The sequence below is a fragment of the Meleagris gallopavo genome, chromosome 1 (assembly GCF_000146605.3).
Source record: "Meleagris gallopavo isolate NT-WF06-2002-E0010 breed Aviagen turkey brand Nicholas breeding stock chromosome 1, Turkey_5.1, whole genome shotgun sequence".
In the NCBI taxonomy this organism is placed as follows: Eukaryota; Metazoa; Chordata; class Aves; order Galliformes; family Phasianidae; genus Meleagris; species Meleagris gallopavo.
The window spans coordinates 123,974,798-123,992,259 of record NC_015011.2 but is presented as its reverse complement, the minus strand read 5'-3'; the positions used below and the strand labels follow the sequence as shown (position 1 = coordinate 123,992,259).

Here is a 17,462-nt window from a genome sequence, read left to right as displayed (position 1 = left end):
AACTTCTAGCAAAGCATCCTATCTCTGGACTCTTTTGGGGAGGCTTGGGGAAGAGTAACAAACATATATATCCGTTCCCTCTAATAGTTCTCTAGCCTCAGACTGTTTCTATCTCAGGGACTTCCAGTACTAGTTATGGTTTCAGTTAATAAAGTGAATGAAATCACAATGGATTGCCTTTCATGCTTAAAGATTTTAACATTTATATTCAGCAGGAGCACTTTTACATTGGTAAATGTGATGTGTACATCAGAGGAGAAAAAAAAATGCTATTAGAAAATAGGAGTTTGCTTTATGTTTGTCATTTGTGCTTTGCTTTGTAAATACCCTCCTCTGGCATTTCATAAATGAAACTAATGAAAATGAAAAAGACATGCTTATGCTTCCAAGCATAGTCTGTTTTACCTTATTCATATTTCTTATGTCTTATTTGTGATCAGATATAATACAAATTAATCTTCCTTTTGAGAAACTTGGAGCAGGATACACAGTTCTGGGCAGCAGTTGTGAAGAGGCAAAAAGACAAAAGAAATTTAAAATGAAATAGGGTTTAGAAAGAATCAAAGAAATAGATCAAAGTGTGCTAACTTGTTTATTTTGTATATGTTTCCTGGTGATTAATTTTTCATTATGATATCTTGGCTGTTCAATGCATCTTGTTGAGTTTAGCATTAGATTTTATGTAAGGGCAACATCATCAGCTTAGAAATTGAATATTTTGGTTTTAAGAAAATATGTAAAGTGCAAAAGGGGAAAAATATTAATTTGCTGTGAAGATTGTGTCTCATTTTAGGATGCACTTGTGAAATTTCTTTTATTAGCTAATAGTGTGACAGAATGAAATTTAATCTTTGATTTTTATATTATTCTCCATCAAGTGTGGTAAAAGTCAAATAAACTGGTTAGTTTCCTCATATGTGAATTCTTTTACATCTTAAAAAATTGGTGTCATTTGCCAGTACTGAATTACCTTTGTGAATTTTGATACTATTTTGAAACAGAAAGAAAATATGGCTTTCACATACTAGATCCTGTCTTTTTCCACTGGAAGATTGTATACTAATTGTAGTACAAATTTTTGTTTTTTACAAATTTTACAAAAATGTTTTCTAAGAGTTACTTGAGTAGTGCAAAGCACTGATTCTTGAGAAAAAAATAAAATTGTTGCTGTTTTGTTACACAAAGACAACCTGCACAAAATCATACCAGGACAATCTTTTCAATTTCTAGTTTTACTAGCTTCCTTACCTTCCTCTTAGCTTTCTAACAACATACAGTCTATTACACCCTGGCATAGGCTACAGACAATGATATATGCAACTACAAGGTTGTGTATGTCAAATGTCAGTAAGATGAGAATAAAATAACCATAGAGCAGCTCATGTTTAAATTCAGAAAGTAAAAGACGTGAAGTAATATTTACTTTATTTGAAAAATGTCACATTGTACCAGTGTTCTTGATAGTTGTTAGCATTGTGCTGCTCTTCATTTAGAGCAGGCAAATTACTCTTTATTTGAATGCCTTTGTTATGGAAACCTTCCTTTGCAGCTGGTGTTGACATTGAAATTCAAATATCTTTGCTGACTGATGTGTAAGGGATGAGTAAGGAATGAATAGAAAAAAATTTAAACACAGTTCACTAGCTCAGTGCCTAGTGTCTTGTTCCATTGCTTAGGATGAAAAAGAAAATAAAAATTATAAATGAATAAAGAAAGACAATAAAAGAACAGAGAAGAAGAACTGAAGGGGAAAAAAAAAAAAAAATCAATGGAAGAACACTCATAGTCAAAATTTAGGCTTTCAGCCAGCCATGAAATTGATTTGATATGGATTAGGTCCAAGGACCAAATATGAAGATGAAGAATGGATTTTCCCCTCAATGATATAATCCTGGGTAATACTGCCCGGGAAATGGAAAAGGAAAGTCGTCATAATGTTTTATTTTTGGAATGACTTAAAAGCATGGGAAATCAGTTCATAGGAATAAATAAATGCAAATTGCTGCAGGATTTTGATTATTTTGGAGATGGCATTTTATCTCTAAAGCTCTCAGAACACAACTCACTGTATTTAACTTCATGATTTTTCCTCCTTTATCTAAGAATATATTTGTCTGTTCTTTTAAAGTGAATTTTGTACTCATGGCAATAGTATGCCCACTTGCTTCAGAGCAAATGGCAGTAAGGTTATTCAAATACCCTTAAATGGAAACAAATTAACATTTCTGGTGCTTCAGTCCAGGAATGCAGTGAAGTCAGAGGAGTCACCCAGTGTTTTCATAGAAGGCAGAACAGAGTCTGCCCCTTTGCCAGGCTGTCCTGAGCTCCGGGAGCTACCAGTACTAGTTTCATTCTCTGCGTAGGGCTGATTTCATCCAAACTTGCCTAAAATGTTGGTCTCAGTGTAAGCTGATCATCTACCGTTGTCTGCCTGGATAAAAAATTTTTTATGGCAATTCTATCCATTCAAATTCAGCTGTGTAAAAAATCTGAAGCTGTTTTTGGAGAGTGTTTTGTTTTGTTTTTCACATACTATCTGTTAGGATAGTGCTCATAATATTAGATTAGACACAAAGCTTTTGGGTAGCTAAAGTTAACAATGATCTATACACCCTTTCGTACCTTATTTCACCTGAGTGCTACGTGGCATAAGGGTGTCAGTTATGATTGTTTCTTCTTTGAGATACTCATGCTATTGTCCTCTATTTACTATCTAACTTATCCTCTAGTTTACTATCTCTATTTACTATATAAACTATCTATTCTATGCCCATAAACCATTGTATAACTTTCAGTTTGCAAAATTTATTGTCAAAATTTTAGAATTCATTAAATTCCAATATCATATTTATTGTAAATGAAATATTTTGCAGAAATATTTGTATATCTGGACAAGATCCACTGCTGAAATTTAACTTCACATTAGCTTGCTCTTTGCAAATGAAAATCATGTGACTAAAAGTCTTATTATTTTGATCCTGTGCCCATGCTTGCTCTGTAATTCAGATCATTGGCACACTTTCAAAGAAAACTTCAGGATCATTACTATCTCCTGCACTTTTCTAAATTTTCATGCCTCTTTTGTACTTCTCTCCAGACTGATGGTTCTTTGTTTCCAAAGACTCTTAATCCCTGAGTGCTGCTCTGTTCAGCTGGTGGCGTTCTTGCTCTCCTGGCATGGTTAATCAGTTTGGAACAAATATCCCCTAAAAATGTTTGGGACATTTCACTCACACGTGTTGTGCTCAGATTCCTCTTTCTCAGCTGTTGTTGTTTGTGGCTTTTTGTGGGAGGAGATCCATGTGGATGTCCTTCCCAATCATTGTATTGTTATTTAAAGGAAAACAGGTTTATAAAGTCAAGAACTGAGTATTACAGCCAATGTGTTTCTGGTTCATTATTTTCTGGTGAAAAGGAAAAATTGTTATTTGTTGTCTATATTAAGCACTTGCCTTCCTTTCTTTATTGCATTAGGATAGTGAGAAGGGCTTCTGTGTCCTATTAAAGTCCTAATCCATGGATTTTCAGTTCACAGATTGTCCTATAAGTTGTACCATACAAAAAAATGGGAAATATTCTTACTGCACTTAAAAATATGTGCTTACAAGGCACAAAGTATAATCTAAAAGTAAATCTGCATTCCTGATTGTTTAGGACATAAGAGTCACATACAGATAAAGTGTTCTGAAATTTTCATAGTAGTTACAGGAAAATAATAAAAAATAAAAATCTGTTAGTGTTGCATATTTCTGGGCAAATAGTTACTCCTTGCCTGAAATGGCTTTGAACAAAAAATTTGATCCAGTATACAGAACATGAAAGAAAATATATCCTCATCAAGAAAAGACAGACTTATGATTCCAGTTTTTGTCATGTGGGGCTGACACTTTACCTTGATGCTTAGTTTTTAAATTAAGAAAAATTTCTCTTGCAATTAGTAAGAATCATTAGAGAACTGTTGAAACAAACAAACAAAAATCTTAATTTGTCTAACATCATATCTGCATTGACTGCAGTTTTACTCAGTCACTTTTTAGTTCATTTGGAAAGAATTCAAAATCACAAATATCAACCAGCTTTATCTTGATACTGCTAGAAGAGCTGAAACGTGTTTAGGATCTGAATATTAATTACTGTGCTGCTTTAAAGGTTACAACAGTCACTTTCTCCCAGGGAGGTCATAGTTCAGATTGAATAAAAGCTTAACTATAAAATATTATAGAAAATGGAGGTAAACTGCAACAAACAAAGTCAGCAAGGGGTTATTCTTTCTTTGACAGATAATAAAGGCATGTGAAAAAGAAGACAGTTGTTAGATAGATAGATAGATAGATAGATAGATAGATAGATAGATTAACAGTGTGTTTCCTCCTTTTTCCTCTTTGGTATGGAAGAGAAAGATGTTACTGCAGTTCTCCCTCCCTTGCTTCTCACTACTATAGATTTTTGTTGTTGTTTTATATGAAAGCCATATCAAATGCTATTTAGCCATAAAGTTATGATTCATGTTACTGTAATTGTATAAAATGTTTTTTTGAAAAGAAATAAAGAACAAATGAAACATTTATTGACATTAAATATCAATTAAAGTTGCTAATTAAATATGATTTTTTTATATGAAAGGTAATTCTTTTCATTCATTTATGGCTGATCTTACATGTAGAAATTTATGTCACCATAATGTAGTCTATGTGATGCTATAAATTTAGAGTTTAGTTCTTTATGTGGCATTACTTTTATATACTGAGGCTGGATTTGCATCTCATTTTAGAAATTTTATCATAGAAAACGTTATGGAAATGCATCTGTGAATGTTCAATACATATGATTTCTTATTTTCTTTCACCTTCTTTTCCACTTCCTCCATTTTCAGTCATTTAGTTACTCAAACTTAGTGAACTTCCTTCCTTCCTGTCACTGAAAAATACCTACAAACAGTACAAAGAAATCTGTTTCTCTTTGCCAGTATTTGTATGTACCACAAGGACTTTTTTCCTTGGGGTCTTAGGTCTCCTTCCCCAACAGACCAGAAGACATTGGCATAGCAGGCTGAAGTGGCTCAAGGCTGCAGATGGTTAATCTCACTTTCAAACTGCTCTGGGACTCTAGATCTCCTGAGTTGTGAGGCCTCCTTCTGGATAATTTTCTGAAATGATAGCTTGTAAATGTTAGTAACTGAGTCCCTTGTTTTGACTTGACATGTAGTTGCCAGCGGAGCCTAACTCAGTGATGTCCACCTGACAATATCCATTTGATATTTGGTATGTAAGGTATTTCTCGTAAGACATTTCATGTAAGGTATTTCTTATAGACTACTGACTTCCAGTTGTCTGTCAGTGAAAGTCTGTGGGAGTTAAAGAGTGTAAGCGTAAGTACATGACTTGATGTGGTAATTGTGATGTAACACAAGGTCTAGTCTGTGAATGATAGGCAGCGTGGCTAATGTTTCACATTAGTTGGTTTCAGAAAAACAAATTAATCTTGGTCCTAGTCTTTTGGTCATTTCGTTCTAAGCAGCAAGACAAGAAGCAAATGTGTTGTTCTTTGTTTCTAAAATCTGATAACTGCAGTACAGGAACAAAAAACAGCAGCACAGTTTTTCCTGAAGTTTCCAAGAAAAGAAACAAAACCTGAATAGTTCAGATAAAATCTCCCTACTAATGGCTGAATTGTTCACAGTTTACTTGCTGTCTTCCTAATAAAAACCCTTTGAAAGATTTGAGTGTGATTTTTTTGTCATTGTTTCCTGTTCCTTTTACTATTTTCTTCATTATTTTCTATTTCTGAACATGTCCATTCTTATCAAAAGTAGAATGATTTGTAGAGCTATGTAGGTCAGGCGAATGCTGGTCCAGGTTAGGAAGCATTTAAATGAATGTGTTAGGGAGCATTGCTCTTAGTGGAAGATTTGGTGTATGATTTACTGCTGTGTGTTGTCTTTATCGAAAAACAATTTCCTAAGCTTTTGTACCGTAATAACATACAACTTTAAACGTTTCATATCTTCAGTCTGTATATTTTCACTGATACGGTGTTATTTCAGAAAAATAATGATTTTGCACAAATAAAACCTTTGCAGCAGAGAAAAACAAACCAAAATCAAACAGTGTACAGAATTATTTCTACTGCCTGTGCTGGAGACATTTAACTAGGACTGTAACCTTTTAAAAAGGGGAAAAAATAGCCCAGAAGATGAAAATATGAAAGTATGCTTTGTGAATGTGTGGATATCCTGCAGCCAATTCTGTGTCTGGTGAACTAAAATTATCCCTTTTTGCCTTATAGGTTTTTTAAGTACTGGGGACCAAGCTGCAAAAGGCAATTACGGATTGCTTGACCAAATCCAAGCTTTGCGTTGGATTGAAGAAAATATTGGATCTTTTGGAGGAGACCCAAAAAGAGTTACTATTTTTGGATCTGGGGCAGGAGCTTCCTGTGTCAGTCTTCTGACACTCTCTCACTATTCAGAAGGTAAGTATCTTCTGAACAAAGCATACAGTAATGGAAAAATGATTCTTCTGTAATCTTTTGTAAAACTAAGCAAAATAAAGCAGAATATATATATATAATAAAAAAAATAGCCATATCAAGTAGACAGAACTATACTACATCTGTAATTTTTGTAAAATACCCACTATTTATTGTTCTAGTTTTGTATTTGGCAACATAAACATTCTTGTCTACCCTCTCAATATGTATTTAGATTATTTCTAACAACATAACTCAAACTTACTCAAAAATTTTACATAACTCCCCACAGTTATTATGGGATCCTACACAGAGTTTTTAAGATTTTGGCAGAATTTCTACCCTGAAAAACAAACAAACAAACAGACAAACAAAAAACCCCAGCAAAATATAACGAATGTATAGAACTAGTACCATGTACATAATTTTCTCTGAAAGTAATGCTAATATAATAAAATTGGAAGCATTATTTTCAGTGTAGCCCTCACAGATACCTATTGGTAACACGAACAATGCAAAAAAAATTATAATAGAAGACAAAAAAAAAAAAAGCTGTGGTTTCACACTGTGGGAAACTATGCTCCACTGCACCACTCTCGCTCACACTCCTCAAATGAAGACAGAGAGAAGATATGATAAAAAAGGTTATGTGTTGGAATAAGGACAGGGAGATCACTCACCAATTACCTTCTCAGGCCACATAAGTAGACTAATGTCATAAGTAGACTAATACAATTTATTGTATTTTACTAATAACAGACTAGAGCAGTGAGAAACTGAAAAAACACCTTCTCCTCATCCATTCTATTCTGCCTCCTCCCCCTGAGCAACACAGGAGAATGAGGAATGGAGACTGTAGTCATTTCATAATGCTTCATCCTTTCCACCCCTCCATGGCCACTCTCAGACCCTGCTCTATATGGGTCCCTCCCACAACGGTATCCTTCCTGAACTGATAATCTTGTCAAAAAAGCCTAATACAACTAAATATCTATCATATTCATAACACCATGCTACTCCTATCATACAGAAATATACAGAAGAAGGCTCAGCCCTAGCAAGCCATTGTAGAAGGATTGCTGGTAAACACATGCTATTTGGAAGTACATAGAATTATTTCTGACAATTTAGGGTAGTAACACAATAACATGCAGTAAGTAACAGTTGAGTAAGCCCTGCCAAAAACAAGCAGATGGAACAATGGAAAGCATAACCAATGAAATTTTGTGATATGTGCAGTAAGTTGTTATCACCAAAGGCTTATTGGTCTCAGTCATTTTTCCTTGTAAATACTTCAAGGTCTTCAAATCCTTTTGTAGCTCTTGCTGTCTTTGGTGTTTCAAGAGTTTGACTGTAGAAATCTTGTGCAGAAGAGGCCCGTGCATTTTAATTTAAGTATACAATGGGTCTTTTTACTGACTTTACTAGGAAAGAGGAGGTGAGGCAGATCTTCCAGTAAGCTCCAGTTGCTTTTCAGTGCTTTGTTGTCACAAAGAAGCTCTTCAGTCCTAGTCTCTGTTTGCTTTGTATATTAATACATCTAAAACAACCACAAGGAACTATTTATTTTTGTCTTATATTCTTCCAAAACATGCAAACATATTTTAATTCACCATATAGGTAGTACTTACACTACACACAATCATATGTGTGTATATATATATATATGTATATGTATGTGTGCTCTTTATGTATATATTCTTCAAGGTGGTAATGAAAAATGATGTCAGAGGAGAGGGCTTAAGCTTATTAAATTGATTTTAGCAGAGCACATTTTTTTGGTATTAAATGATGCATGGCTTCTGTGAAAGAAATGAGAGTGTGTAATTTTTGTTTGACCTTTAAACTACTGAAGAGTGCATTTATGAGAGTCATCAACATGGCAAAGAGGATATGATTGCTTGTAGCTGCCACTCCTTTACAGAAAAATTTTACAGCACTACCACTGTGCTAAAATCAGGGAACTTCCATTAAAGAAAAAGAAAACTGCAGTACAAGCATGAGTTTTATTCTTGAAACAATAATCTGAAACCTTAATTCTTTCTCTATGTGAGAAATTAGAACAAGAGAGATCTAAATTAATAGCCTATTACAGGCACTTTAAAAAGGAAATAGTGAGAAAATTATATGCAAACTGAATTGAAATATAGGAATATGCGTTCTTTAGTCAAAAGCATTCTTTGCTTAGTGAAAGCTGCTTTTAATTTTATTTTATTTTTAATATAATTTGATTTGCATTTAAACAATTTGCACCTGCAGGTTTGTTCCAAAAGGCAATCATACAGAGTGGAACAGCCCTGTCCAGCTGGGCAGTGAACTATCAGCCTGCCAAGTACACTCGGATATTGGCAGATAAAGTCGGCTGCGACATGCTGGATACCACTGATTTGGTTGAATGCCTTAGGAATAAGAACTACAAAGAACTCATTCAACAGACCATCACTCCAGCCACGTACCACATTGCCTTTGGCCCTGTGATAGATGGAGATGTGATTCCAGATGACCCTCAGATTCTCATGGAGCAAGGCGAATTCCTTAACTATGATATAATGCTGGGTGTGAATCAAGGGGAAGGTTTAAAATTTGTGGATGGCATTGTAGACAATGAAGATGGTGTTTCTCCCAATGATTTTGACTTTTCTGTCTCCAATTTTGTGGACAATCTATATGGTTATCCAGAAGGAAAAGATACACTCCGAGAGACCATTAAATTCATGTATACGGACTGGGCAGACAAGGAAAACCCTGAAACAAGACGAAAGACCCTGGTAGCACTTTTTACTGACCACCAGTGGGTTGCTCCTGCTGTTGCCACTGCTGATCTGCATGCCCAGTATGGATCTCCAACATATTTCTATGCATTTTATCACCACTGCCAAAGTGAAATGAAACCAAGCTGGGCTGATTCAGCTCATGGTGATGAAGTCCCTTATGTGTTTGGCATTCCTATGATTGGCCCAACAGAATTGTTCAACTGTAACTTTTCCAAGAATGATGTCATGCTCAGTGCAGTTGTTATGACATACTGGACAAACTTCGCCAAAACTGGGTAAGTTTGACCTCTAGCATTCCTTCTTGTTGATAACACGCTCCTAAAATAGTCAAATTACCATAGCAGTGGCTCCAAGCCCGTATTGTGACTTACGATTATAGAACTGTGTAGTATGTGTGAGGCACTATGTAACTGGGGCTTATTCATATTTAATAGATTTTTAATTAGTGTGTTCCTGCAAACTATTTTCTTTCAGTAGCTCAGTGAGAAGAATAATGCACTGTATTTTTGATTCAAAAATAGGGCAATTATTAAGAAAAAGACTTTTTTAGAGATAAAGCAGCTCACTAAGATACTGAAAAATCAGAGGAAATGTATTCTACCAGAAGAAAGAACAGTCAGGCAGATAGAGCTTATGTCTTAGAAAAGTAAGGAAGTTGTTTTCTTTTTAGTGACCTTCATAGGAATGGGAGCTCAGAGAAAAAGGGAATCAGAAAGGCAGACACTGGAAAGATTTTTTTTTTTTCCCACTGTAGGCTGTAATGGCCATAATGAATAGTGGGCTGGGATGAAGAAAAGGCTCAAATATAAATTTTGCTTTCAGAAGGTTAAAAATTCAAGTTAATTCTGCTTACAAAACAGTACATCAATATTTTGCAGAAAAAGAATTGTAGACATCAAGGAGAAAAAAAAAACCTCAAAGCAGCTTAATCTGTGAGTGCTATTAATAATTTCTCTGTTTTCTACATCATTCCTCTAAATACTGTTGTGGTATTTTACTTGTACTGCAAGGGCTTTTTTGTTGACCTTGAGTCTTCAGTACTGAACAAAGATATTATGGCACAATGGTGCTGTAAATCTTTCCATGCTTAGTGGCAGGATTGGACTCTGAAAATTGCAGCTTTACTGCAGTGCAGTGAAAGAAAAATTCAGAGATGCCCATTGTGAAACATACAGCTCTTCACAATCTTTAACATATCAAGATGATGTTCAAGGCAGAAACATTTTGCAGTCATAACAAAAACCTTGATTATTAGTTAAAACACAAATATTTCAGCTCACTTTACAAAGCAAAAGAATACTCTTGCTGTATTGCATTTTAGACAACCAGGTCCTTTTGAATGCAAAAATGCCATAGCACTGAAGCAAAAGCAAATGAACTGTGAAATATTTAGATGTACGTGGAAACAATAAGACATCAGTTGGATGATTGGGGTAGACAAACTGGTGAAAGCTTGGCTTATGGACAAATAATGCCACATGTTGACTGTAGTGCACATTCAAAAAGAGTATTTTATCATGATTTTGTTTTTGTACGGATTAAGTGTTGTGTGTACATAGACGACATGCGGTTCTTGCAAATGTGCAAGAATGGAATTACTACAGAGATCTCCGTATTCCCACTGTTAGTAGCAATTTCTTTATGATTATTCTCTGTACAATAAGTTGCATCTAAACAATTTTTAAGCAGTTTCTTTCAGCCCCAACTGCCACTATTACTCGTAGTTGCAAGCAGTTTGCAGCTGTTTCTACTTGATAGCTAATTTCAGCAATCTACACTTACCATCACCCAGTTATGAACTCATGTCTTAGTCTTTTCAAAACCTTGTTTCTAGCTTAGTCTAGAAATAGTGACAGAGCAGGTGAGATAAACTAGATTTGGGATATAAAAATTGCATGAATATATAGCTTTTGATTCCACTGTGTGGAAAATTATATGTGAGAGCTTCATTAAGAGGTGCACTTAAAGCTTCAGTCCGCTGTCAGTAGTACTATCCTAATAGAAATTGTAATTTTGTATGCACAAATGTTCTGTTAGTTAGGGCTGTGTTATACTACTCGCAGATACATCAGCAGAGGGAGTGAGGATGATGTGAGGGGATGTGTGCCAGCCCTTAATGGTTACTCTGAAAGTGACACTCTTGTGAAGAAGGATTTGCAGTTTCACAAAGTGGATATGAAACTATGTTCTCAGAGACATTTATCAGGTTTCTAAAAATTACCCTCTTTTGAGTAGTTAAAGTACTCTGAATCTTTGTCCACACTTATCCATCTCTTCTCAAGTCAGCTGTGGAAAAGATATAGGCCAAAAGAACGAATCCTGAATTTCTTTGTAATTCAGAGGAATACTCCTGAATTATTTTACTGTCACTGATTCTGAAGGAAAATGTTAACTGAGTTATTAAGGATATCTATTCAGTTTGGCTTTTTAAAGGAAGATGTAATTAAACTTACAAAGAATAAATGTATTTTCAAATCAATCCTCTGAACTACTTTATGAACCTTGCATTTCTTTCAATGTTTTTCTCTGAAGGAATAACGGTTTTCAATAGCAAGTCTGTTGGTCAGATGAAACAGAGTATTTATGCATTGCTTTCCTCAGTAGCTCATAGCTGATTGGAAGTGTGGCAACAGTGGGTACAGGTAAAAGTGAGGGAAGGAGATGTGGACAAAACCATGATTGTGTAGCAATGTTTCAGAGAGGAATGTCAACACCATTATTATTACTAAAATAACTTGAAAAATCAGGGAAAGCGTGAAGAAACTCTACAGAGGGTTTTGTTTTTGGTTTTTGGTTTTTGGTTTTGTTTTTTTGTGTGTGTGTGTGTGTTAGTATGTATTAAAGAAGACTGCTTAAGGAAAATAAATTACCAGTAGGCCTTTCAGTGGCTTGGAAGCAGACTCATTGTGTAACTGTCAAGACATTTTACTCTCTGACGAAGTGAAAAGATGACACCAAAAATGAAATGCATTAATGTAACAATTCCATTATGGTAACTAATAGTTAGTGCTCTTGCAAAATTACATAAAAGAAAAATGTCATTTCAACATGCTATTTGGAATTCTGGATAAGAGAAAATTTCCTAACATTTCTCAAAATTCTTCTGGTGCCAACATTACGAGATATGAAATAGAGTTTCCTCATTTGCCCTACATGTAACCTACTAATTCTTGTGAACAGGAATGTGTGCTACTCTTCAGTCAGCATTTATTGCAGACACATTTACTTCATAGCACTTGAGAAAAAAAAAAATACATTTGTAGCCCATAAGGTGAGAATTTAATGACAATAAACTGCAACGTGTTAAACTGAGAAAAGCAGTGCAGGTTGAAAGTGGGGAAAAGAAAGTGATAAGTGAAGTCAGATAATTTTGCATGTTAATTAAAAATGTAAGATAAAATAAGAAAGATTGTCATGTATATTTCAGACAAGTTCATGCATTTCATGACGGGAACGTTTTCAGGGGTAGAATCTGTTTAATCTGAACTCTATACATTATGAAAACAAATCAACGGAGGAAAAAAAGAGCAACAGTAAGCATAAGTGTTGTTTTAGCAATAGGATGAATAAGAAAAACAAACAAAATATCCTAACAAAAATATTCCTCCCTATCAACCAGTGAGAATGGGAACCAAGCTATGCACTGTGAGATTTGTTACATGAAAAAGTATAGAACTGAAAAAGTATTCAGATTATATTTTTATCATCATAATTAGAATGTGTTTTTTAAGAAAACTCCTTTTGTTCTGTAACTACACACTGGAGCCACATGAGAGCCCAGAAACACCGTGTGAGGCTAAAAAAAGTGACGTGAGAGGCTAAAAAAAGGAAAATTGAAGTTATAGTTAATGTTATAGATTAAAAGTTTTTTGAACAGCTAATTGGATAGGAGAAAAGACAGTATCTACATAGGTCACTCCAAAACTAATGCCTCTTGTTTATTTCCATGGAAACTACAACAGATGCAAAGAGCACAGTAACACTAGCAAATTCTCAGCTACAAAACACTCTTTTTCAACATCACCACTCTGAGTAATGTGATGAGCTGATTGGAATGCTATTCATTTTGTAGCGTGACAGTTGTGCTTAACCATCCAGAACATGGCTTGCCTTTCACACTGCTATCACCACGGCTGAAATGTACCACCCAGCATTTCACTGTGTTCACATCCACTGTTTGGTCTCCAGAAACATTCAGTAAGCGTCAATGAGTGTCAATATGTACCATTTTTTCTGCATGGAGGAATTCAATGACATGCCATGTCAGAATCCATTTTGTCAGACTGTCCCTCTGCTGCCATACCACCATCATCTACTACTGATATTTTAAGCCAATATGATAAAATAAAAGGCATTATTTTTGAAGCAGGCTTTGTACATCTATATTTTATGGCTATCCACAATACTGGAAACATTTTAAAAGAAGTTTTTAAAAGAAGAATGTTCATTTCAGAAAGTTACTTGCTAAAATCATTATCTGCATTATTTGTATATGGACACTAAAAAAAAAGTCTAAACATTTTGGTAATTTCGGTTTTGATAAAGGTCAACTTCCTTTTACCTTCAGTGAGTCCTGGATTCGTCCTTCCTCTTTTGTAATCTATTCACGAGAAGAGGGAAGGGATTAGAAACAAAGTGCAGTTAGCTGAACTACTGAACTTCTTCATCTCCTCTACTATAAATGAAGTACAACTCATTTACATGAGTAGTTTAATTTACGTCTTATGTAGGATCCTTTCCAGAGTCTGTGAGTCTGAGAGTCTGTTCTGAATCAGAACAGCAAGAGGGAAGTATACAAGGGGGATTTTAGCTGTAACTCTTCCAGGATTTTGAGTGTCTGAAAGAAAAATGCTTTGCATTTTAATAATCATGTTGATTATGATTTGATTTTGTTTGTTTTAGAATTTATTTGTTGAGCCCAAATGCGCTGTGGCAGATATATTGTGTTAGGCCAATATCTTCCCTTTTGAATTTGCTAAATCCTTCACTGTGCTCTTTGGGAATAAAAGAAATACTTTCATTTCCTTCTTAAAAGCATGTTAGAATCCCTCAAAGTATCAGTATATTAAAATCAAATGCCTCAGTACTTGGAAATTGATATTTTTTTTGAGCTTCAGCCACAGTGAGTAATTAATAATAAATTACTATTTTCAGAATTTACAGAATTTATATAAAATAATAATAATAATAATAATAATAAATAGCTACCATTCTTGAATTTTTAGTCTATATCCTATTGAGATGGGAAATACTTTATCCAGTATAATATGGAAACCCACATACATAAACAAAGCAAAGTATGAAAATTATGCAGAAAATGAATTATTTCTTCAACTTGAAAAAGGAAAAAATATTTCAGGTAAACAGAGAAATGAAAGAATCACAAGATTATTAAAGCTAAATTACCAGTCCATTTTGAGAACGGTTAAGGAATAGATCCTTACAAACAACAAAGGTGCACTAAATTCAGCAATCATGCTCATGAGCCTTTGGAAACAGAAATGAAAAAATAATGCTTTAAAATATGTAACAGTAGTTCTTCATATTCCCATAACATTCATAACAGTATATTGGAAGAAAAAGAAAATATTAGAATCATTTTCACTGGAAATAAACTAATGCATATGGGAATGGAAAGGAGAATGGAAAGTTTTCAGAGCAATGCACAGAAAATGAATCATATGCTCTCAGTAAAATATATCACAAAGTTTCTGAAAATATGCTTTACTTCTAGAGAAGATTAAAACTAATGTAGGTCATAATAGTAAACTAATAGATTTATTTTAAACTCTTTATTTGTTCACGCCCAGACAAAGTTATATTTATCTAAGTAAGGCTTGCCAAAATTATATGTGTACATTAACCACATTTAAATACCTATTGTGCTACAGACTTTTACAGACTTGTCTTCATTTTGAATCTTCATGAAAGAAAAAAATGAGAGAAAAGATAGAGGAAACATAACTGCAGTAAAATATTTGGGTTAATTAAAGTTCAGTACAATAACAAAAAGATAATAAAAATTTTTGAATTCAAATATTTAATTGCAGTTGTTTTTAAATGCTACTACTTAGTTAACTAATATAAAACTTGTCAGCTAATGTAGGTCTTATCCATAGGAGCTGGGACAAAACTACGGCTCCTAAACCCATATATAGTTCCTTGTGCACTGAACACTCAATGCAAAATGCAAATTATGGAATGATTTGTGGCAGAGAAATAGTTCAAAGGCTTTATCCCACAGTAGATATATGAACAAAGGAGTATTAATAGCTCAGTAAAGGAACACAGGGACAAGTTGTACCCAATTACCTGTATTAGCTTTGATACTTTGTGTTTTGAAGCTCTGTGTAACATACATTCATTACAAATTTTCATGATCACATGCATTTTCAACATTTTCATAGAGATTAGATACGTAATTACAACAGTGGAAGTAGTGGTATAGTAACTGAGAATGTTGATGTCAAATCTTGAGAAGATCTGAGCCTAACCCTTTACGAACTATGGGAGAAGATAGTACTTCTTTAAGACTACTTTAATGTATGTGACTGCTTCACAAAACTTCAGATGAGCTTTTGGTAACTGAAACACATACTTTTTGTTTGTTTGTTTGTTTTCATTCAAGAAAGAATTGTTGAATCTGAGATACCTTGTACAGTAAGTATTTAGACTTTTGTTTAACTAATAATATGCAGTGTAAATGTTGGGAAGTTTTCCAATCTTCTCTTTTTGGGTTAAGTGTAGGATTAATCCTTAACTAAGGGGCAGAGTTTTGTTGTTGTTATTGCTGCTCTAAAATGACTATAACATTGCTTTTTATTTTTGTAGAGATCCAAACCAGCCTGTTCCACAAGACACAAAGTTCATCCACACAAAACCAAACCGCTTTGAAGAAGTAGCCTGGTCCAAATACAATCCTAAAGATCAGCTTTATCTGCATATTGGCCTGAAACCCCGAGTTCGTGATCACTACCGAGCAACAAAAGTTGCTTTCTGGTTGGAGCTTGTGCCACACCTTCACAACCTGAATGAAATTTTTCAGTATGTTTCCACAACAACTAAAGTACCCCCTCCTGACATGACATCATTTCCTTATGTTACCCGACGCTCTCCTGGTAAATTATGGCCAGCCACCAAACGCCCAGCAATGACACCTGCCAACAATCCCAAACATTCAAAAGACACTCATAAAACAGCTCCTGAGGATACAACAGTTCTGATAGAAAACAAGCGAGATTACTCCACTGAGCTGAGCGTCACCATTGCTGTGGGAGCATCCTTGCTGTTCCTCAATATTTTAGCTTTTGCTGCACTATATTACAAGAAAGACAAGCGGCGTCACGAGACTCACAGGCGCCCTAGCCCCCAGAGGAACACAACCAATGATATCGCACACATACAAAATGAAGAGATTATGTCATTGCAGATGAAACAGCTGGAACATGACCATGAGTGTGAATCACTGCAGGCCCATGACACGCTGAGACTAACCTGTCCACCTGACTACACGCTTACTTTGAGAAGGTCTCCAGACGACATTCCACTCATGACTCCCAACACCATAACCATGATCCCAAATACATTAACAGGAATGCAGCCTTTGCATACTTTCAACACCTTCAGTGGAGGACAAAACAGTACGAATTTGCCCCATGGACATTCAACTACTAGGGTATAGCTCAGCCCTTCCCCCTCACAAGCCACCTGGAAGAAAGAAAGGAAAAAAAAAAAAAAAAGAAGAGAAAAAAGTTATAATACCATTCATTGAATACCTTGTCCAAATATTAAGTAAAAACAAGTAAAAGAGAAGGACAGACATTATTTTCTTACTGTTCCTTCCCAAAGAAACTCTCTGATGTTAAAGATCAACTAAAAACCCTGTGAAATGTGAAAAGTGTACATTGCTGTTACAATACTGCTTTAAGATCTCAACCCCTTTAATTGAAAGTTGAGGCCAGAAGAAGTCACTTAAAATGATGTTTTGAGCATATCGAGCAAAGCAGACTCTTCTGGAACACGAAGCCACTGACTGTACAGATGTTCTGGTTTTGGTTTTTTGTTTTTTGGTTTTGTTTTTGGTTTGGGTTTTTTTTGTTTGTTTGTTTGGTTTCTTTTTAATAAATAAATAAAAAATCTTTATGTGCCATACGATGAATGGCCCTTGTTGAAACAAAGACATCATCATGGGCTTTTACCCAGCATATGAAGCTGTAATCC

At 34.8% G+C, this 17,462-nt stretch overlaps 1 protein-coding gene across 3 annotated transcripts in view; it reads left to right on the top strand.

The window, feature by feature from the left end:
- NLGN4X (neuroligin 4 X-linked) overlaps nt 1–17,375 on the top strand; it is a 114,489-nt gene extending 97,114 nt beyond the window's left edge. Inside the window, exons 4-6 of one of the 3 annotated variants that reach the window (XM_031557517.1) lie at nt 6,286–6,471; nt 8,728–9,517; nt 16,074–17,375. In XM_031557517.1, the coding sequence (XP_031413377.1) occupies nt 6,286–6,471; nt 8,728–9,517; nt 16,074–16,923 (1,826 nt within the window). In that variant the 3' untranslated portion in view covers nt 16,924–17,375. The remainder of the gene's footprint in view (nt 1–6,285; nt 6,472–8,727; nt 9,518–16,073) is intronic. The other 2 variants (XM_031557518.1, XM_019622506.2) reach the window with 2 other exon arrangements.
- The last annotated feature ends 87 nt before the right edge of the window (nt 17,376–17,462 follow it).